Source organism: Patagioenas fasciata, chromosome 8 (genome assembly GCF_037038585.1).
Source record: "Patagioenas fasciata isolate bPatFas1 chromosome 8, bPatFas1.hap1, whole genome shotgun sequence".
Classification (NCBI taxonomy): domain Eukaryota; kingdom Metazoa; phylum Chordata; class Aves; order Columbiformes; family Columbidae; genus Patagioenas; species Patagioenas fasciata.
This window is the reverse complement of record NC_092527.1, coordinates 10,361,820-10,384,433: the sequence shown is the minus strand read 5'-3', so window position 1 is coordinate 10,384,433 and position 22,614 is coordinate 10,361,820. Positions and strand designations below refer to the sequence as shown.

The 22,614-nt window shown below is 38.7% G+C and overlaps 1 protein-coding gene across 1 annotated transcript in view; it reads left to right on the top strand.

Annotated features, from left to right (window-relative positions):
• REEP3 (receptor accessory protein 3) overlaps positions 1 to 22,524 on the top strand; it is a 40,421-nt gene extending 17,897 nt beyond the window's left edge. The window contains exons 2-8 of the mRNA XM_065842879.2: positions 1,496 to 1,568; positions 5,877 to 5,953; positions 6,465 to 6,585; positions 7,847 to 7,960; positions 15,052 to 15,199; positions 17,606 to 17,757; positions 18,510 to 22,524. Coding sequence (XP_065698951.1) covers positions 1,496 to 1,568; positions 5,877 to 5,953; positions 6,465 to 6,585; positions 7,847 to 7,960; positions 15,052 to 15,199; positions 17,606 to 17,757; positions 18,510 to 18,566 — 742 coding nt within the window. The 3' untranslated portion in view covers positions 18,567 to 22,524. The remainder of the gene's footprint in view (positions 1 to 1,495; positions 1,569 to 5,876; positions 5,954 to 6,464; positions 6,586 to 7,846; positions 7,961 to 15,051; positions 15,200 to 17,605; positions 17,758 to 18,509) is intronic.
• Positions 22,525 to 22,614: the final 90 nt, after the last annotated feature.

Sequence of the window (22,614 nt, the reverse complement as noted above, 5' to 3'; positions counted from 1 at the left end):
GTTGAAGAAAGTGCCTTTGCTGTTAACAATTCTATGTATTTTTTCACTTACGTACTCTATGCTAACTGTTGGAGATGACTTAAGTACTCTAAATTTGCTTCCTACCAAGCAGAAGACTTCTGCCTACATAGCAGAGTGCTGCTTGGAAGTTGGTGAATATCAAACAGATTGGATTGAAACTTACATTGATGTCTTGTATACTAGGAAGGTTTTGTGGTAGTCTTTGCAAACAACATCTTGTAGAAGATGAAGGCTCTTGGAATAGTTGCTTAAAAACAAACAAAAAAGTAAATTGGGCTGCAAGTTCTTAGAATTCTTTCCTGGGTCTAACAGTAAAGCTTGGTAGTGTTGTGCAGTCTTCCGCAGTGGCTTTGTAGGTAGAACCACTTATTTAAAGCTACCTGACACAACTATAAAATCTTTAATTTTAATTGATTATTTACTTGGGCAAACTTCAACCATCTGAGTTGAAATTTTACATGCCAGATCTGTTCCAGGTGGGCTCTTATTAAAAGAAACAGATGGTGTGTCGTCCTCTGCCCAACTGTGAGAAGTTAAATTACATAAGAGTTCTGAACTGTCTTAGAATATCTCTGGATATCCCTACAAGCATGAATTTCTCCCACATAACCATCCTGAGCAAGTTTTAAGTGATGCTGCAGAGATGTAACCAGACTTCTCTCTAATTGCTGCTTTAGGCCAGCTGGAACAGGCTTTACCAAGCCTAACAACCTGGTGAAATAAAATTATGGAGCTGTTGTGTTTGTCAAGGAGACGACAACTATTGCTGTTCAGCTTCTCAAAGAAGTAGTGTGCTGGTCTGTGACCAAGACTCTTCCTAGAACATGTTGTGTTGTAATAAGTTGTATTAGGGCAAACCTTTTTTCTGGTCCTGCTCTCAGCACGTATTGCTTGGCACCCTCTCACCCTGCTCTGCACCTTACTTTTGATGAATTCTAGCAGAAATTGACCAAAACTGGATTAATTCCCACTTGCTTGCATTTCCATGTGTTGCTGTTGCAGAGTTCTAGCAAAAGGAGGTGGAATTATGTAACTCATCTTGTCTTAAAATTGCTTTTGAAGAATCTTGTAGTAATCTGATAAAAGTAGATGATTCTCATTGCCAACCAATAGTTGTTAGAGGCTCTTTAAGTGTGACAGCGCTGCCAATGCGGAAACAGTCTTTTGATATGGACAGACTGCAGGACTGGTTTTACTGGTAGCTGAACCAGAAGAGCTACTAGTTTTACGTTATCTGTCAGAGGGAGTCTTATGAAACTGTTTGTCTTCAGGGCGTCCAGCCTTCACTGTTCCGTGGTGTTCTATTTTCGTGTATTGCTATACTTCCTCCAAGAAACCTATAACATTATGATTTTTTTCCAAGTTAGAGAATGGGATTTTTTTCAAGTTGGCTGCATTGCTCTAATGATGTATTATAAACGTTTTGTCATCCACAGTATACCAGATTCTGAACGCTCTCTTTATTTTCCAATAGGCTGCTGTTTGGGATGCTGTATCCTGCATATTATTCATACAAAGCTGTGAAGACAAAAAATGTGAAGGAATATGTAAGTAGCATGCTGAATTAAATGCCTCAGACATACAACTGTGAAATTCTCGTAATAAATTTTCATACTAAAAGTGCAATAAACTCCATGAAAGCTTGATTCAACTCTTACTGTTAGCGACAACACCTGTGTGAATCTAGTGTTAATCCTGTGATTTTGTGATAAAGTTAAGGCTTCTCAGACATTTCACAGACCTTGCTGAAATGTGTCCAACGCACTATTCTGTATACAGATATTTTTAGGGTGATTTTTAAACATAAACCTTACAAGTGTTGGCTGCATTTCAGTGAAGTTTCCAAAATAATGCACTTTTGGGCTGGGGGTAGAAAAAAGGTTTTCTGATTCTTTCAACACCTGCAGCATAAGCAATGAGTAATAGATTTTCAGTGACCACTTGAACACTAGCAGCAGTTTAATTGCCATTCTATGGAGCTTGACAGGGCAGTCAAAATCTGCCCGAGAAAAGGGTAGCTCTGGTTAATCTATCGTTCCCCAAAGATGAGAAAAAAATGTAACAAGGGAAGGAAAAGATTTGGTTAAGGTGATGTGGAGGAAAGAAGCGGAACAGACAGAAGAGGAAAAAATGTTGCTACTGCAGTTTAGAATTAATCTGTTAAATTAGGTACTTTTTAGTGTGAGCAATGATTACCACAAGAATGTTACCCAGCTGCAGCCACAAGGAGCATTGGTCACTTCCCTGTTTTAAGAGGCAGCCTGACTTGATTTTGGCAATTAACCTGTATTCTCTCCTGAACCTTGTTCTTAACTTGGCTGCCTGACTCAGGATGGAGTCAGCGCTGTCATTTACTCCAACTCAGCAGCCGTAGCTGTGACCTAATGCTGCTCTCTGCATGGATGCTGTCTCCACTTTGTACTTGGTTTTAGTAGTAGAATGCAGTCGGTGTTATTCCTCCCCTTGTATATCTTAGGTTTAGTCTGAGCACCCCATCAAGGCTCCAAAGCGGACATCGTATTCATACTGCTTCTCTTTTCTGTGAACGAGCTGATGAGAGCTTATTCGTGCATACAGAGCCAGTGCCTGCCAGAGCTAAGCTTCTGGGAGAAAAAAATCATCAAAAATAGAAGAATTTCCTCTGTCTTATGCTTACTTTTACCCTGTCAGGGAAGTATATAATGCAGAGAATTTATAATCTGCTTTTCTTCCATGCTCCCTCAAAAAGAATCCACAGGCTAAGTAGAGGATAGCAGTTTCAAACTCTAATAGAAGAGATCACTTCAATTAAAAAAGGTTACCATTGCCTCCTGCAATATGTTTTCTAGAAAAAGAAAAGTAATATTTGTAGAATGTTGTGATTGTCTGGTTAGCTATGACTTAGCTGTGTTTCTTGGGCATCCTTTTTTAGAGATGCCTGTCATTTACACAAGACTTTCAGTAGGAGCTGTAACCATATTTTTCCAGCTGTGTATTTTCATTTGGTGTGAAAACACTGCTTTTCAGTCATCTGTGATCTTTGAGCAGTCCCTGAACTTGCAGTTGCACACAAAGTACTCATGGGCCTGAGATGAATGGGACTCATCACAGGGACTTTTTCCTGGGCAGGGAATGACATTGATTCATTAGTGAATAACCACTCAATTGCTGATTGGGTTGAGTGTCCAGATAGATCTTAGGAACAGTCCATTGTTTTCATCTACCCAGCTGGGGTCATTTTCTTTCACGGAGAGGGTGTAGGTTTAACTGGAAGCCCTCCAAATGGCTCAGCTCTGCTGCCAGTCACATCATGGCCTGAGCACAGCTTCCTTTCCAGGGCTGTGTGGCTCTGGAGCCATCTGCTTTTGTTTGCTGGATTGAAAGAGCTTTGTAACAGTGCACATTTTTTACTTAACCACTACTTCCACCAGTAAAAAACAAAAACCCCAAGAAAACCGCCAAACCAAGACAACAACCAAGACCAAAAAACAACCACCAGAAAGTACAGATGTCTTGACCTGCTGTGTAGGTCGTGATGCAACAAATTGTTCAAAGATTATTTCTGGGGAAAAAAAGTGTTGCTGTTGGTTTTGGTAATTTAAAAGACTTATGGACCTTGATCCTAGAAATTAGGATCTGTGCCTTTGAGGAGTTTTATTTGTTCTTGTAATTACCCTGGTTTAATGGAGTTGACTATGGTCTTTGAGGAGTTTTTTCACTGTGTTACACCAAAGTGCTTGTAATAAGCATCTGAAATGTAGTTTAGAAGTCTGAAGGACCAGTCTTCTCAAATCCTGGCTTCAAAATCCTGACTTGAAAGGATGTGCTTCAGCCAAAGCCAACAAAGATGAGCTTAACACTTGGATGATAGGAAAAAAGCTCAACAAAGCGAATCTGTAATCACCCTTTTAACATAAAAAGCAAAACTCAATCAAAGCTTCTGTAACTTCATCTTTAAGAGTTAAGTAGATGATAGTCTTCTGAGCAGTGTCAAATATGACCTTTTATTTTTCTTCTCATCTGGTATGAAAACCACTGTAAGTCACTCAGGTTCATTGTCAAGGATACCTTTGGTACCTAATGCATTAGTGGTACTAGAATATAATCTGTGGTTTTGAGCATCTTTGCCCAGAGCTCAGCAGCACTCCTGGCAGATCTCGGGTACCCTTCTGCAGAGCATTTCTTGCTGTTCCTAGCAGCCCAAGAGAAACTCCACTTCTGCTGTTTTTCCAAACTGGGTGAATAGATGTTGATTAAAGACCGAATAGTCTGGATAAAATATATTGGAAAAAAAATCAGCGTTGCCTGGCATATTAAAAATTGCATTGCATCATACTTAGGGTGATAGGGCAAGGGTGGATGTTATTTGTGTTTTTATTCAGGTGTTGACTCTGGTTCATGGAAGGGTCACCAGTCTAAATAGTCACATGGCCTGTCAGAGATGACTTCAGCTGTTGTGTAGGTTTGTCTTAGTTTATTCAAGCCTGAAATATCTAAATCCTCTGAGAGACTGAAGTGAAGAATGTCATCACATGACTGACTCGCTTTTGAAATTGAAATGCAGAAAGGCATTTAAGATAAATGGGTCTCACGTTGTGACAAAGGAAGCGCTTTTAAAGCATAATGCACAGCTATAAGGCAGGCAGCAGTGTAGCATTAGCTTTTGAGTATTTATTTAAGTCCACATAAAAAAAAAAAATTGCTTTAAAAGTTAAAAGACTAAATCTGAGCCACATCCTCTTTAGGAAAGTATATATATTCCTCCTTTTGAAAGAGGGTACATGAATTTAGGACTCGAACTAGTGTCTAACAAATGTGGTGTTTAATGCTTTATGGACATGCCAGAAGAGTTAATAGTCTGTGTATCACAGATGAAATGAGGTTACTGCATCTGTTTGGAGGTGATGTTTTTCTTCTCTTTTATTTCTTTTTTAAACCTGTGGGGGTTTTTTCTAGCATAGATAGTGCTGGAATTTAAAAAACATGTGGGTGTTCAGCATGAATAACCAGTGGTGGTTTGCACTGACCTATATTGGAATTTGACCACTGATAAAGAAGACAAATGCATGGAACTATTTGTATAGCATTTATTCTGAAAGATTTAATCAGTTTAGATAACCAAATTTGAACAAATGTTCAAGAAAAATGGGCTACTTAGTTAATTTTTAGAAAACTTGTATTTTAAGAGTATTGTCTGATTTCAAAACTATCATGTATGGTGTAAATCTTAAACAAAAAAGTATATAGGTGTAGACCCTTGAAGCATTAAGATGCTTACATGTGAGCTCTGTTATTAACAAGAATCTTGTCGTTCTTGGCATTAAATTTCCATGAAAATGCTTTTTTCCTGCCCTGCTGTTAATACTGAAAACTAAGCACACACATAGAATTTATCTGCAAAGCATAGCTGAATGAAGTATATTGTGAAATAAAAACAAGGGCTACCTGCCTTAATAATGCTATCATGTGTGATATAAACATACGGATGAGCATTGGAGAGAGTGAAATATCCTTTAGTGCTGTAGTGGGAGTTGCATTTCATCCTAAACGATAATCTACTAACTCTTTGCAGTGTTTTTTTTCTTATCACTAAAGAGTCTAGAGGCAGAATCCAATCTGTGAAGCCAGCCTAGGTGAGGTTGTGACCATGGTGACCCAGCCATTTCACTTAGCTTGTCACAGCTGCCACCAGTTCTATTTATGAACAGAAAACCCTTAGGACCTTCATATATTTTTCACTTGTAGCCCAGTATGTGCAGACTGAGATACTGTTGGAAGTCTTGCTTTGACAGCTCAGAACTGACTGTGTAGTGTATGGTGTATTCTGTGAAAGGTGGAATCTAAATTCTTACTGAAGATGGTGTTTTAATTTTCAGGTTCGCTGGATGATGTATTGGATTGTGTTTGCTCTTTATACAGTTACTGAAACAATAACTGACCTAACAGTCTCTTGGTAAGAGCCTGCTTTTTATGAACTCTGGATGAAACTGTATTTCTTTCTGATGTTCTTTGATTTGTAATGTTTTAATTTTTATAAAGAAGTTGATAGCCCTTTTTTGAGGAAAAGATCTCAGCATATGTGAAGAATAACATCTGTTTCCAAGCTTGCTGTACACTCTCACTCAAAGGACGGACTATAGAACTTCCTACCACCTTTGCTGTAGAAACTGAACAGAGGCATGGAACTCTTAAAAGGGTGGTCTGCAATTTCTCTGTGCAGAAATGTTTAATGCAAAACAAGTATATTAACTGTTTGCATTTCTTAAATGACAGTAGAATCAAAAAAATAAATCCATACGTCTATAACTCATGTAATTTTTGTCTAATATAACTTGGAGGATTCTTCACATCCAATATGTTAATATGTAATTGTGTTATTTGAAGAGATCTCTTTATTATGATTAATTACTGTGCATTTTCTTACTGCAGTTGTTGATTTCATGCAACCTTTAACTTGTCTGTAGGTTTCCACTGTACTACGAACTGAAGATAGCTTTTGTAATTTGGCTCCTTTCTCCATATACTAGAGGGGCAAGTTTAATCTACAGAAAGTTTCTCCACCCACTTCTTTCTTCTAAAGAAAGGGTAAGAAATAACTTCTCATATTTTTAATGCCTTATACTGAAATACTGTTGCTAGATACATGGTAAAAGCAGATCAGTGTGTTACTGGTCTCCAGGCAGCGTGAACCCAAGTTCAGAGACAAGTGCATTTGATTGTCCATGTACGTTCTTCTGTTTAACTGGCATGAGCAGATATTGTACTTCTTCCTATTGACATGAGATAGCTTGGTGTTCTCTGGTCTGTGTGCACTTTGGGGAAGCCAGTTGAGTGGAAGTGATGCAGTTTGACTTTCTACTGAAAGAACATGTGCAGTGTGTATAGAAGCATGAATGCAGTTTTAGCAACAGCTTTGCGTGTTAGCGTTTTTTGTAGCGTAACCTGATAAAAAACTTCTTAGGGTAAGCAACACTGACTTTTCTGGTGTGCAAACTGAAGGATAAGAGGAGAGACTTTGTACGGAGGTTTAAGGGAAGACTAGGCTCCAACAGAAAAGACACAAACAGAAAAGAGCTAAAGGATATTTAGCTTTAGCCAAAGCATGACAGGGCTATGGATGTGCTTAGCTCTTTTTCAGTACCCTGTTTGGATGTGTGGCAAGAGTGATTAGCAAAGGTCTAAAAACCTCACAATACAGAAAATAACATTCATAAAGGTCAGTGCTGGGCTTGGCCTTTATTAGGCAAAACAGGTAGCCGACATGATTGCCACCAATATGAACAATAAGGTCATGTTGACCTTCTGAAGGTTGAACTATAGACTGTTTGCAACTTCATGAGCTAAAGGGATTTTTCCCTGTAGTCTGAGAGCTGTTTTGAACTACCTGGCAGCCTTTATCTCCAACTCCAGGCATTAACCACAGCTGGGGATGAACGTCATTACTGGATTGTCCTTGGTACTTAACTGTGTCAAAGGTCTGGCTTCAGAAGTTCTTTGTCAGCCAAGTCTACCTTTCTAAGGAGCTCTCTGATTTCATCTTAAATGTTTTCTTGAAAAACTTTTGTCTGACAAGTGAAGCTTACTCTCTATAAGGTACTTGCTGGGTAGCTGCCATGTTTCTGAGCTGGAGGAAAGTGATCTGTTTTATCGTCTTGTTTGACCAGACATAATCCTTTTTTAAATGGGAGTCTAAGTGAATGGAACACCAGGATACAAAGGCAAGAGTAATTATTCCATTAAAATTTTTCTTAAAGATTTCTTCAGTCTTCTGTTATTGATGGAAAAACAGTGCTGTGGGGTAACATGCCTCTTATGCATAGCCTTCTAAAATATGTTTTCCTTTTAGGAGATTGATGAGTACATCGTACAAGCCAAAGAAAGAGGCTACGAGACCATGGTGAATTTTGGAAGGCAAGGGTTGAATTTGGCAGCAACTGCTGCAGTGACAGCAGCTGTAAAGGTAACTTCTGCTTGCATTAATTGCTTAATTGATATAGAACAGTGTAATTGTGCTGAGGATTTGCCATTCCTAAACAAAAAGATCAGTTCTGCAAATGTGTTGAAAACCTGGAGCATCATTAATGGGTTGCAGCTCTCTAGTCCTCATATTTATGTTGTTTGTTTAAGATGGCTTGTAGTTATTTCTTGGATGATGAGGATCAGTTTACTCCAAGTCAAAAGATACCATGCAGTTTTCTGTGCAGGCTTTTGGTAAAGATGACCATTGTTTCTTTTCTGTCTCTGTGCTTTCTTGTTGGTAAACAAACTATTTAAAGGATTTCTGGCTTTTCTGCTGTTTTTCTCCAATCAACTTGAGGTAACTCCAAATTTGAAGTAAGGCATGAAAGATTACTACCACAGATAAAAGTTATCTTGACACAATTAACTTGTTTGCAACTTGTTGATTATTAAATTAATACACTAAGCATAAGCTTGCATATCGCTGTTTAGCATACTCTTGCTTTATCATGCAATTTCCATTAAATCATGAAGTAACCTGTGGTTGTTCTCAAATGTTCCTACAAAACTCATGACCTTCAGTTGAATTTCAGAAGGTTCGAGGTCTAGGAGAACAAAATACAAGCTTATAAATAAGTTTCTTAAGTAATTTGTGGCTCACCAAAAGGAGTATAACTTGAGGCAATGTATATCCAACCTAATAGTTTTTTAAACCAAAAGACAAAAAAAGTATGGAAGGAAAGATGCGTATGTTCTACTTAAATGATAATTTTAAGGCTATCCGGATTAATATCTACCTGGGAAGAAATGGAACTCCTGTCTTTGTAGTAATAGGACTGAAAAGCTGAATACTGTTAGTAGATAACAGAAACTGATGTAGAGATCCCTGGCAGTCAAAGTTAAGTAGGTACAGCTAACATTTAACTTAAATTTCTGTGCTTCTATGTGAACTTCTTGCTTTATAAATCAAAAACATTTTGAAAAACTACATTTGCAAATGCTATCTTGAAAAGGGTTGGAAGAAGTCATTAATATCTTCTTTGTTCGTCTTCTCTCTTTAAAAAGATACATGTGGGTGTTAATGTAAAAAAGATGACTTTTTGTTTTAAAATATGGACATAATGAGGCAGAAATACAGAGGATGTGATGCAGTTTGACCACTGGTTCTTTTTTATTATTCAAATTCTTAGTATTGCCTTGAGTCATGAAATAATTTGAAATGAAATAGAGTGTACCTCTTAAGGAATGAAAGTATCTAGGTGATTTAAAGCAAAACAAAATCAAACCAACCCAACAAACAAAACCTCAAAGTACTCTACAAGGAAAAAGTTAAAGAACTGTGCTAAATGCTATAGTGCAAATTCTTTGCCAAACAGCAAGTCATAGTTTATTACAATGTGCCCCTCTAATGATGCTTATGCTCTGTGTGTTTTCCTTATGTCTGGCTGGCCAAGGTTGAATATTTCCGTGTTAATCCTTATGGTGTTACAGAAATATTGTTAAATAAATAACAGAAATATCTCCTCCCACTTTCTTCTGAAATAACGAATAAGTTTTTCCTAAATGTCTGTGCTTAGACTTCATTGCTCTTCAGCTTTGACTGGCAAGATGCCTGCTCTATTTGTTAAAACTTGTTAAACATGCTCATGAATATTTGTACAGAATTAGTTCAGCGCAGATGAGATGCCTGCGCAAAACAACCACCACAATACCAAACACCTAAAATAGGCATGATTTTTGAGCAGTATGGAAGAGGATACTCTCTGAAAATCTTTATTTTGGCATGTTGAACATCTCTTTGGTTTGTCATTCCAAAAAGCTGAGCGTGACTGTTCCATGCAGGCAAATGGAGACAATGCACGTGTTCTTGATTTTTGTTCTGTTTTTCAAGAGTTGACTGCTGCCTCCAGCAGGTGACGAGATTATCCCTTCAGCACGAGCTGGCGGAGCATGCGGTAGGGTTTCAGGAATGGAATCCTATTTGTGGCATCAGTTTTGATGGGAAGGAGAGACGCTTTTGTAGCTTTTTTTTTTAAGGAGCAGGCATGCTTCTTCTGACATATCAGATCCCAAATTAGGAGCAGAGAATGTGGGATGTTAAACACAAGAGGGAGGTCCAAAGAAAGCTTCTGTTCACTAAAGTGACCAAGGCACTGTGTAGTGTCCAAGGCACTACATTGTCTGCTTATGCTGACTTTAAGAAGGTGGTAAAATTGTGTGGAAACTCTGGAGTATTTTCAAGATAAAGTGTGGGAAAGAGTGGTTTTCTCCAAGGGCTGTCAAAGGAATATGAGATTAGTATTAAAAGGCTAGTTGGCTGTGTAGGGGGGCTGGAGGAGCCAGCCAGGTCAGTCTGATGAAATTTGGCATAGATATTTAAACCTGCTCCACTGTAGTTATGCTGAAATGTAATTGGCAGTAGTCATGGCTTATTGCTTACATTGCCATACAGATATTTTTAGCAGGTACTAGTTAACCACTCTTCATATAAAGTTCAATGTTTTGAAATTTGCTAAATACCATACATTAGGAAAACAAACACTTGTAAAATCCTGATTTCAGGAGACTTAAGGATGAAATGCGGCCTAGACCGTCTTTTTTATTTGACTAATAAAAATTTTCTTAGGAGTGTAAAAGAGTCAGCAACAAGATACCTTTAATGCCAGGAAAGTTGTTGGAGGTCTTTCAGCTCAATAGTGTATGAATTTGTGGAAATCATGTCCAAGGCACTAAGTACCACTGATTTTATCTTGTATTCTGATGCATCTGCTTTCCAGATATTCTGAGGTGCCATTTACACCTGTCCATTCCAATTTTTGCCAACACATAAGTTCTGACTTCCCAAGCTACTAGCAAAAACAGTTTTCCGTATCACCACACATGGGATGGCTGCTCATTAAGCTGTGAAATGCACTGTCGTCCTTAATGAGGTCACACAAATATTGTTCATTTGTAAAGTATAATTTGGTGGCGGTGGTAATAATATATTTAGAAGGCTGTTTTTCTGCATGTCTTTCAGTCATCCTGAATCTGCTGCCTCCTTGCTAGTTGCATATTATTCTAATGGCCTTGCTCAGGGCACGGCAGAGGGAGGAGGGATCCCCTAGCCGGCTGTGGCGGTCAGCCGGTGCCCATCTCGGTTCCCCAGCAGTCTTGCTTTCATCCCTCATCCCCGCCGAGTGCCTGGCATGCTGCAGGGGTCAGCCACGGGACAGCAGTCCCGCTCCAGGTCGAGAGGGAACAGGAGTCGTTCCCTGTCAGCCGGCATCAGATCAGGGGGAGAACAGCTGGGAACGCGGGTGCTGCGGCTCCGCGCCCACAAAGTGCTGAGCAGCTCTGCGGACACGCTGCCCATTGAGAACTTGTCCAATGAAGACAAGCGGCTTGTGCAGTGAGCCTGAGCACTGAGAAGAAAGTCCCTGAGGCAGATATACTGTGTGGTGTCTGTTTACAGCAGCTTCCCTGGGTTAAGTATATGGGTTGTAAAAATACATGCCCAGTAACAAAATAGAGAAGGGCATTTCATATATGAGGGTCAGCTGGTGAGATGGCATACTAATAGCTTAGTAGAGCCCGAGGAGTCTCAAAAGGAGTCCCTTAAGTAGGCCAGATTTATCAAACACTAGATTTAGAAACCCATTACAACTTAAATTAGCGCTTCAGGTTGGTCACTGGTAATGAATGTGGTCTCTGGAAAGGGCTTAATATGTTTTAGGAAACACTATTGAATAAATAAGTAGACTAATTTTTCAAGACTTGCATTTAGTTTAAGACAACACAAACTTCACAGTTCATCTCTCTTGAGCGTTCATTTACAAAGAAATTTGAGCGCTGAAGTCCTCTGCTTTTTTTTTTCCTGCATTGTAATTGTAAATTCATGTCTCTCGATCTTTTGTGGTGTAGCTTAGTTGGCAGCCGCTGGGCTGGATGCAGCTTCCTGTATTTCTTCTTTACTGATAAGAACTGTTGAAATGATGGGACAGCAGGGCAGACCTGGCAGCTGCTCTGCCATCTTCTCCGGAATAGCACCCTGGGGACAGGTGGTGGCCGCTGTCATATCCATGGTGTGAGTGTGGAAGCAGAAGATGCCCTTCCAGCTACACCTGCAATTGGATTGCTCTGTCTCCCATTTTGTGGGCAAATATCTTGCTTTCAAGCTGTGGCTTTCAAACAAGATAGCAAAGCTCCTAGTACATTAATAGTCTAAGTGTGAATGTTACTCTCACGTTTCCTGCAGTAGGAGGGTATTTAGTATTTTTCAGTAAAACTTTCATTCTGAGCTGATAGTAATCCAGATTATCGCAGAATGCTTTGTTTTGACAGAAAGCAATTATCTGCTTCTTTGGGGCATGAGGGGTGGAAGAATCTTCCTAAATCTGAAGTGCTGTGCAAGCATAGTGATGTGTGTTAGGCTTTTTTTTAATAATTAAAAAAATGCCACACCCACAGACAGCACCTTGAAATTTTTCCTCCAATTAGTCTATGCAGTGGTGGGAAGCAGAAATCCATCTCAGTTTGGCCAGACTGGATCTTCCTAGGGATGGGCTGGAGGCTGCATCCAGGCAGGAGGAGACTGGGGGGCTGCAGGGGGTACCTGCATGGGACCAGTGTGATGTGTGACCACGACTGTAGAGTACAGCAGTGGTTGTGCAGCCCCCAGTCCTACTGTGACTCTCAGGCTGTGTTCTGCATCTCTTATTTGTATATGTGTCCTTTCAAACTTCATAATATTTGCGGTGTGTAATTTGAGCAAAACTTTCCGTCTTGGAAGCAGTTTTGGAATGAAGGGCCCATTGTATGAATCTGCTGTGTCCTTGCTGAATGAGGCAGTGCTCTGCAGGAGCTCTAGCTTCATTGAGCGTGCAGTTTGGTTAAGGGCACAATGTTATTTTATGGCACATAGCGTGACTTTTTTCCCCTTTGAAAGACAAAATTCTGTATTCAAAAAGGTGCACTGAAAAATAAAGCTAAGCATTGCCAGCTTGGATCTACTCCTCTGTATCTACAGTGGAATAGGAAATACAGGCTTGTAGTGTGTTAGTTATACATTATTCTGTACAATTTCCAAATGTCTTTTTGTGATGCTGAATGAACTTGCTGTGCAACTGTTACGCCATTGTCTTTCTGTACTTTTGCTTCTGGCTAAATCTAGCTGCTGTCACTATTTTATAGTAGATTCTGTCCACAATTAGTGTGGACTTGTGCTGAATTTATGTGGATTCTGCTGAGAACCAACTGGGTCTGTTTTGTGCATTCTTCAGTGTTCAGTGGTTGAGACCTGAGCCCACTTGTGTCACTTCAAGCAGTGGATGCAGATCGATCAACAGCCTTGTGTTGTAGCAGACACTGTAAGCTGTTACTTGTCAAAAGCAGCAGCCCTGTCCCTGCAGTTCTCTACTGTCCTACCAGCTGACTGTTTGCTCTCAGGCATAACTGCTTCCTCATCTGGTTTGCTGTGCAAATGCTTTTCAATACAAGAACTGGAGTGGTGGAAGGGCAGGCCTGCCTTAAGCCATTTTAGGGAATAAAATTTGATGTCAGAATTTCTACAACAGTTGATACACAGACTGCAGTGTTAGTAGTGCATCCTAACTCAAAGACAAGCTGTAGTTGTGTTCTTGAGAACTGTCAGTCATCCTACATGTACGCAGGAATAACTAGAAAACTAAAGGCTCCTACTTCTCTCATAAGGAACTCTTTCTTCATTATTATTTACTGGCAATGTATGAATGGAGTTGTAAGTTGCCTGCGTAGCACATTTAGTTTTATATGTTGTACTAATGACTAGTCAACAGAAAATGAATATTAGGTTTCAGCCACTTATCCCCTCCTCCTGCTGCCCCCAGCTTTGGTGGCTGTGCAAGCTTAAGGAGTATCACTCTACTGTCTCTTCACTTTACATGGCTATTTTTAGCATGAAATAGTTTAGTGTGCTCATCTACCATCTGCAACCAGTTGTTGCCATGAGAGTGAGAACAAATGGCTGTAGCCAGTGGTGCAAGAACTGTTTTACGCTGGTGCTGCTGCAGAGAAAGGTGTGTGGAATTGTACCCAGATTTCTGCTACTGTTAGCTAGCATAATGCTCAATGAGGAATTTTACCTGAAAACTTCATTTGTAAGAATGAAACCATTTTGAACCCTTGCTTGAAGTGGGATTCATGCACAGGCTTATCAACCTTCCTCTGAAACAGTTATTTTTTGCCTTGTATGCCAGAGAGGGAAGAATTAAATGTTATTTTAACATGACATTGAGTAATGTGCTTGTCCTTTCAGTTGCTTATACAATAAATTAAACTTCAGTGCTTTAATAATATCATCTGGTGTAAGATGAAAGAGCTGCTTGACAACCCTCCTTTCCAAAGGGTAACTTTCTGTATGTCCCATGTAGAAAAGATGTAGAGACAATCAGAGAAGGAATACTAATGATCAGTTGTGATCAACTGTCCTTGTGTGTAGCATTAGCTTTTGGGTTTGTTTTATAGCAGTAAAGCTACATGAGTAAGAGAGCCTGGCAGCCTGTAGTCCAGGCAGGACTGCTTTGGTTTGTGGTTTCAAGTTTCTGTCAACTACAGCTTTTGTAGTGCTGCCAGTTTCTCAGTTACTTGAGTTCATGTTACAGACTGTATTTTTAACAGCTTTTTCCTTCCATAAGAATACTCAAATTTGTAGAGGGTAAAATACAAAATAGCGGAAATCTTTATCTTCAACCACATTTCTTGAAACACAAGTGTTAAAGCTACTGTCATGTTACCTAGCACTGCTTTGTTTGAAGTGAATTGAGCATTTCTGATTTTTTTTTTTCCATTTAAACACTTCCCCTTGCCCAAAAAGCCTTTATTTGCTCAGATTAAAGGAGTGAAATGAGACATTTGTAATGAAATCATTAGCTTCCCTGTAACTTTATCTAGGAGCAATATACAGTTAAGCTTGGGTAAAAGCAACACTTAAAGCAAATGCGAATCTACTGCATGCTAATGTTCAGTGAATTTTGTAGTGCAACAAGGATGCATGGCCTTAAACATCTGAACCCAAGCTGAACAGCAAAGTTACATCTCTGCTTTGTTTTTAAAGATGTTGTTGTTGTATTTCAGAGTCAAGGTGCGATAACTGAGAAACTGCGAAGTTTCAGTATGCATGATTTGACTTCTATACAAGGAGACGAGCCAGTAGGACAGAGAGCCTGTCAGTCCTTACCAGAAGCAAAAAAGAAAACCAGAGCCTCTGCAAGTGACTCTTCAGGTAAGTATCTATTTTTTATAGCTAAAAGAACAATTCACCAAAGGCAAAAGTGGGAAAACAGAAATACATTTATCCCATTTAGGAAGAATTCTAGTGCACTTGAACACAGTTGACTTGAACAAAATATGACAGTTGAAAAATACTCCCTGAATTATTTTCTTCTTGCAGCCACTAATCGTGTGGTCGTACTGTACTCATTACTCCTACCTTTGCCAATTAGCAATGACAATTCCTTGCCAAAGTAAAGCTTAATTGGAAGTAAAAAAATATGTTAAGTGGTGTTTCTGTGACAAATGTATGAAAAATGAAACATGAAAATTCATGGAAGCTCAATAAATAGGAAGAGAAAATGAAAAAATTAATTCAGGAGGTCTGTAATGATAGTTCAAGATGTAAAATTGCATGTGGTGATAGGAATAATGAAAGCATTAAATTGTCATAATGGACTCATGCACATCAACACTGAAAAGATTGTGTAGTGACCAATATATGTTTTTGCAGAGATTTTATTATTAGTCTTATTATTTTATTATTACATATATTATCAGCATCACTTTGCCCTTGCACCTATGATGCTTGAAGGAAGGTTTCAGTCGAAGGTTGTCAATTGCACCTTTTAAAGTGGTGAAGCTACAAGGTAAAGAAATAGCTCTGGTCTATTTATTTTCTTTTCACTTAAGCCTGTCAGTGCTTCTGAGGGGTGGTGCTTGGAGAGTACGAGAAATTTCAGGAATTGCATCAAGTCCATGGTGTTTGTGAGGAATCAATGTCCACCTGAGTGGCCCTAAGCTGAATTGCTCATTTTGCCCAGGGGATTCTGTGCTGCTCAATGTAAACACAGGGGGTGCTGTGAGAGAGCCCATGAAATCATCACCAGTTGCATTAGGGCTGATGTCACTGGAGCTGTTGGGCAGGGGCTATTTCTCAGTAAGAGAGCAGTAGTTATCTCTCTGAAATAGCTTGAAAATGCTCAAGATTCCATTTAAAAAAAAAAAAAAAGTCGGGTACAGTTTATACTATGTGAATAATCACCAGTAGTGAGATTCAATCTCGCATGTCAAAATGCTTTCTTAGAGCTAGTTTAACTTATTTGTTTCTATTCCTGGACCCAAACCTAGTGTACACCTCTCCTGTTTTCTTTATTTTCTTCAGCATTAGAGATTTTAAAAAGGAACAAACCACAGGTACAGATTTAGGAACACTATGCAGTGATATTTCATTGCACTTAGCAGAATGTTATTTTTTGTGATCTGAGCTTGGGAGTTTTTGTGCAGATCAGTTGAAAAGCCCTAGTTGTAGAAGGACACTGATCATAGGATGGCTGAGTATGGTTGCTGTGAAAAAAGCAAATGTGATTTTGATGCATCAGAAGAGGTGTTACAAATAGACACAAGGAAGTATTGGTGTCACTGCAAACAGAAACTATATGAGTAACAGATGTGATTCACATATTTTGTACTGAAAAAGATGAATTGAAACTCTGTTGGAGGCAGAGACACGTTGCCTCTAGAGTGGCAGAAGAGGCAAGTCTGCCTTAAGGAGCTGTGGAGTAGGTGAGTGTGATTCTAATTTCAGAGGGAGAAGATGGAGTGACCAAAGTAAAATAATCTAATTAAGCCTAAATATTGCCTTAAGATGAGATGTACATTGATCATGAATAAAGTTGCGTTTAGAGGCTAAAAGGTGTCCCTGCGTGTTAGAGCTTGTATGTTCTGGAATGGCCATATAAAAGGAGAGCTTGGCAGGGAGGAAGAATTGGATTACATTTGGGGGTTTCTGATAGATAGGGCTGTGGTGGGGATTCAGGGCTTTTGGACACCAAGGATCTCTTCAGGACGTGTTTTTAGGCTCTTTGCGCCCTCTCGTGAGTAGCTTTGGTAATAATCTTGGCCTTGTTTTTGCAGGGATGTAAACAGCCCTTGATAGTGTTTTGGTATTGTATCGATCTGAAAGGAATTTTGACACTAAATATGCAAAGATATGCAAGTATGACCCTATGAATACTAGAATGATTTGGGTTGGGAGGGACTTTTAAAGGTCATATAGTCTAACTCCCTTCTCATGGGGCTTGTGGCCAAAAACCCTAAGTATTTCTCAGGATGACCACTGAGGTCTCAGCAGTTCAGTGTAAAGCAGAAAATGGTAGCAGACTGATGGTTTAATTTTGGACAACTGGGGAACCACTGCATTACATACCTACGGACCAAAGTGGCTTGTTACTTACGAAGGGCAGAGTTAGAGGTGACAAGCTCCTGGCAGACGGGGTGTTTAGCTGTTCTGAAACAGCTGGCAGACTGGTTAAAAGAATAAAGGATGTGTGTTAGAGATGAAACTCATGGCTTTCTTGGAAATCTAAAAGTTACAGCTACTTCTTATTAAAGATTTTTGTAAAACTGTTTTTTAAAGGTTACAAAAATCCACTGGAAAAAAATCCTGGGGATGATAGAACAGATGAAGAGATGGAGGGGACACATTCAGAGGATGAAGCATTTGCTCAGAGAGGCCTTCGAAGAACTCAGAGCATGAAATCTGTGAAAAGTATTAAAGGCCGTAAAGAGGCAAGTATAATCTTAGTTAAGTATTGAGTTTGTTTTTAACAGTGTACTTTGACTTTTTTATTAGTGCAGAATTTTTTTTTTCTTCATCTTAGATGGGTTTTCAACAATAGTTGGGTTGTAGAATGCTAAATGGAGGAGGAAGTATGTGATAATATCTAAGCTTGGAGCTTTTGTACTGTGGGGTTTTTAAGGGAAGTATGTGAATGAAATAAACGGACGAAAAAGGGAGAAGGAGAGATGAAATAAAGTCTGTGCTTGTAATACAAATTCTGACACCACTAAGCCCAACTGCTCACCTTAAGGGGTCTAGATAGTGGTATTGTCATCTGCATTGGTGTGTCTTGGTTTTGCACATTTAAACATCTGGTGTTTAATGGATTAAAGAAGATTCAGAATGTTTTAGTTCCCATAGACATATGGCCTGCTTTGACTTGTAATGCACAAAGAGAAGATTGTATGTATGATTCAAAGTGCTTTATACTTGCATGTGTCATAAAATTTAAAGAAAAGGACAAATGTCTATGGGATCTCACAGAAGTTGTTGCATGATTCTGGGAAACCAGTTGAGACCATGCTTGCCCAGTTCTGTTGAAACTAGATCTCATTCAGTTGTAGATTCTCTTAGTGAATCTGTGGAGTGTCCAAAGCACATTTAAAGATGTGCTAGATTGGATTAGTGGAATGTAAGCACTATTTCTGCCTAAAGTGATCTCAGCTCCTTCTTAAGTTATGTTTTTTTTTTTCCTCATCAGATACGGTATGGATCACTGAAATACAGAGTAAAGAAGAGGCCCGCTGTGTACTTCTGAGTGTATTGCGCAATGCCTGCAAGACAAACTGCTGTATTATAATGACTTGAATTGAGTGTGTCGAGTGTTAAAGACCTGTGTATGATTCATATAATGAGTAGATACGAATAGATATGGTAGGACTTGGTTTTATGAACCTAAATGGTCAGATAAAATATTACTCTGCTTTTCTATAATTGCTTATTGTTTAGACTTAAATCTTTGTCAAGTTATAGTAGGAATTTCAGCACTCCTTAAATGGGAATTAAATGAGTAATAGGAAACAGCCTTTTACCACAGCTACCAAACAGACCGAAATAATTACAACTCCAATTGAATTAACAGAAGTTGTAAGTACTTGGAGCTTGTGAAAATTGAACCCATAGTGTCTCCAGGTTTACACAGAACAGTAGGTATACTTTAAATATTTTTTTCTCAACTACAATTCCTGAAAAGGCCTGTGTGTAATTTAAAAATGTACAGTTTAAAGGACAGTGGATGATGCTGGGGAAGGAAAAGGAAAGATGATGTAGATATGGTACATCTTTAGGATGATCTTCTTGCATCATATTGTCAAGCTTAACAAATTTATATAACACTAATAGGTGCAAACTGAGGGTACATTTAGCACTTTATGCAAAACTGTATAGTTTTGCACATTCTTACTGATTTACAGCTGCACACGTCATTTTAGTGACTTCTTAGGTTAGACTTATCTTTTGAATTCCAGCAATTCTTGTATTTAATGATCTTTTTTTAATTAATCTTGATTGCTTAAGAACACTTAGGATGCTGTAGATAACTGCTACTAACACTTAATATTATCAGGTGCCTTTCTATGTACTACAAGGCTGTGTGGGGTTTTTTTTATCTGTATTGCTGGTTTGGTTTTTGTTGCTTTGTTTAGGTCTCTCTCCTTCACCTACAGAGATGTAACATGATTTAATTCAGGTTTTGGTTAAAATGGTGGTAACTAAAACTTATAGCAATTCCAGTGATAGACCTCAGGGATCTGATCAGCCCATCAGCTGTGTATTAGAAGTCATGCTGAGATGAAGGCATGTATGATAGATTATTCAGGCCCTGGTTTGGTTTTGCTCTGCATTGCTTTAAGAATGAATATATATATATTAGAACATGTATGTGTGTATATTTCATATCAGATGTGGATTCTAAAGTTGGCTGTGTAGTAGTTTCTTTTATTGCTCAAGGTCTATACTAAAATATTTACATACAGATAGCTTTTTCTAAAAGTCTAGTTGATTTAGTCAGCCATTTTATAACGTAGAGTCCACGGCATCACTCTCTGCACAGAGATTAATTTTGGAATACCATTCAATGCAGGGACTTGTCAAAATGACTTTTTGAAGTCCGCTTTGGTTCTATTTTCTGCAATTCTGAGAATTAGGCTGACTTCAGTTTTCCGTCTGTCCATATTTCTATTGTGCATTCAGGGAGAAAACATCCACTTCTTGTAGATAGTATTTTATTACTTGGCATGGGGAGAAAGGCTGTTACTTTTGGAAGGAAAGCGGCGTGATCCCTCTTCTCCTCGGATCTCAGACTCCAGTCCTTAGACCTTCCCCCAGGTATGAGAGCCAGCTGCAAGTCTACTGCAGCACTTTTAAACATATTCTTAAGGCTTGGGCCTGCTGCAGTTCTTTTTCTTTCTATTACAGCAATAGCGGGGTCATGGCTGGTAGGCCTGCTTGATGGCCTGTTGATAAATACTGGGTTCGAAGTTGTCTTCTGGAGACTTTGGGCCAGGGTTTGAATTGTGTGGATAAACATGCAGCTGGTCTGTATTGGCATTGTGTTACTTGCTATTGTAGGCGTTTGCAAGCAAAGTGCAAAGCCTTGGTCAAATACAACAATGCTGATGGCGCAGTGCTTCTGGCATCTCTGAGGAAGTTAAATCCTTTATGAAGAAGTTGCAGCAGTTGGTATGTGATTAAAAGGCGAAAGCTTGTATTACTTTACTCAAATATGCAGTTTCATACCAGAAAACAGGAAGGCTGCTCTCTTCCAAATGAGGGTAGTGCAAAAATCGTATTCTCTAACCAAAACTGCACCTTGTGATGCAGCTTCTTTATGGAGCTGTCTGAGGGGGAGGCAGTGATCAGAAGGACTGCTTCCCCGGAGCATGGCTCATCTCTTGTGCCTCAGGAATGCTTGTGCTTGTCATCTGCTTCCCTGAGCGCAGGGAAAGGTTGGCTATGTGTTCAGGTATATAAGACATTAGAGGAAACTGAGGCTTTTGTATTTGCATCTCACCCCTCTTTGAAAATTAGACTAACCTGGGCCTTGGTTGGAATCTCTAATTCTTACTTTCCAGTTGAGCATCCTCCTTGAGCACTTGCTGCCACATCGTGCTTTAACTCATCATGTTTGTTTTATCAGCGAGCATGGCAATGAAATTGCCATCTTCTTACAAATCAGAATACTGCATGAAGGAGCAGGATAAAGCTCTTCTTTCAGAGTTACAGTTCCTGATACAAGTTCACGGTAGATCCTATTTTGGGGGTTGTGTTATTTTCACATTGCCAGGGCTAGAGATCATTTGAGTAGTTCAGGCTCTACCACACTTACCATGGTCAGTAAGTTGCTCTTCTACTTGTGATGTACTTGAGGCTATACATTCTGGCAAATTTAATTTGCTAATTAAGTAGTGACAGAGGCTAAATAAACTCTCCTTTTTCTGAACTATGCATGGAACTAGGCAAGCTGGCAGAATTATTCATGTTCATTACTGTTTGCATATAAATGTACTTGCGTTCTCTCAGATATTATCTAAAGTGATAAAACTTCCAGTGTTTTTCTAGCTGTTGTTTTCCATCTAATATCCTACTGTAAAATTATTTTCGTGACAGTTCGATTTTGCTCTTGGAATTAATCTTGGAACTGGTTCACTATTTTTTTTAATTCCTTGCTGTTCACTGTTAGCTGATGCTCAGCAGGGTACAATGGCATGATTAGCTTTCATCCCACTGATATGTACTTCTCTCTGCTTGCTGAATTTAGTTTAGTTTGGCTTTGAAATATTACACAATCTTTTAAACTTTGTGTATAGGGAATTTTCAAACTTCTTTTGCCTTAGCAACTACCAAAGTGATCTGTCTAGCTCTTGCCAGTACACTCACTGGAAAAATGGTAAACAAAAATCAAAATTTAACTTAACATTCTTTTTGGTTTGGTTAGGTGTAGTTCACATCAAATTATATCATCTTATGAAGAAAGTGTTTCCTGAGAACTGACTGACTGACTGCTACCAGTAGGACTAATTTAGTTAAACTTAGAGGTTTAAGGTACTTTAAAAGATAATTGTTTTGTTCAATCATATAAAGGTTTCAAGCCTTTCTAAAATATAGCTGAACTGACTCAGATTTCTTAGCAAGAGCCTGCTGTACATGCTAAAGTACAAAATTTGAGATGAGTATTAAATTGATGGTCTCAGTTGCAAATAACCATAGGCCAGACTGATTACAAGGTAACTGCCAATATTAGCTACTTAATGCTGATTGCTTTGCTATGTGAATTAACTGAATATTACACAAAATAATTTTTGCAAACTATAATTAATTTTAAAATGAACAGAAGATAATTTTGGTTAAACTGAATGGTGGAGTAAATGCTATAGATGCATTTAACATGCCGTTCATGACAACAGATGCATTTTATTTTGGTGTTGCTTTCATTCATGGGAAGTTGGTATCTTAAAGTATTTTTCTACAAAAATGTGTATGTGCAAAGGCAATACTTTAACATTTTTCAAGGACTGATGTTTTTAAATGCTACAGACCAGAGACTGTCTACATTGAGACTGAAGTTAGTAGCTTTAAAAAAATGCAATGTAAGCTTTAATTTTTATATTGTAATAATAACTTGCTGTCAACTTGTTTACATATTTGTAGGAGGGAAAGCTTCATGATGCATTGACTTATCTTGATACTATCTTTAATAAATGCTGCTTTGAGCAGGATGCAGTGGCTATTTTATTACCTGAATTGTGGATAACAAACCAGTCACTATGTAATTTGTATTGTTATTATAATGATTCTAGTATTGGAAC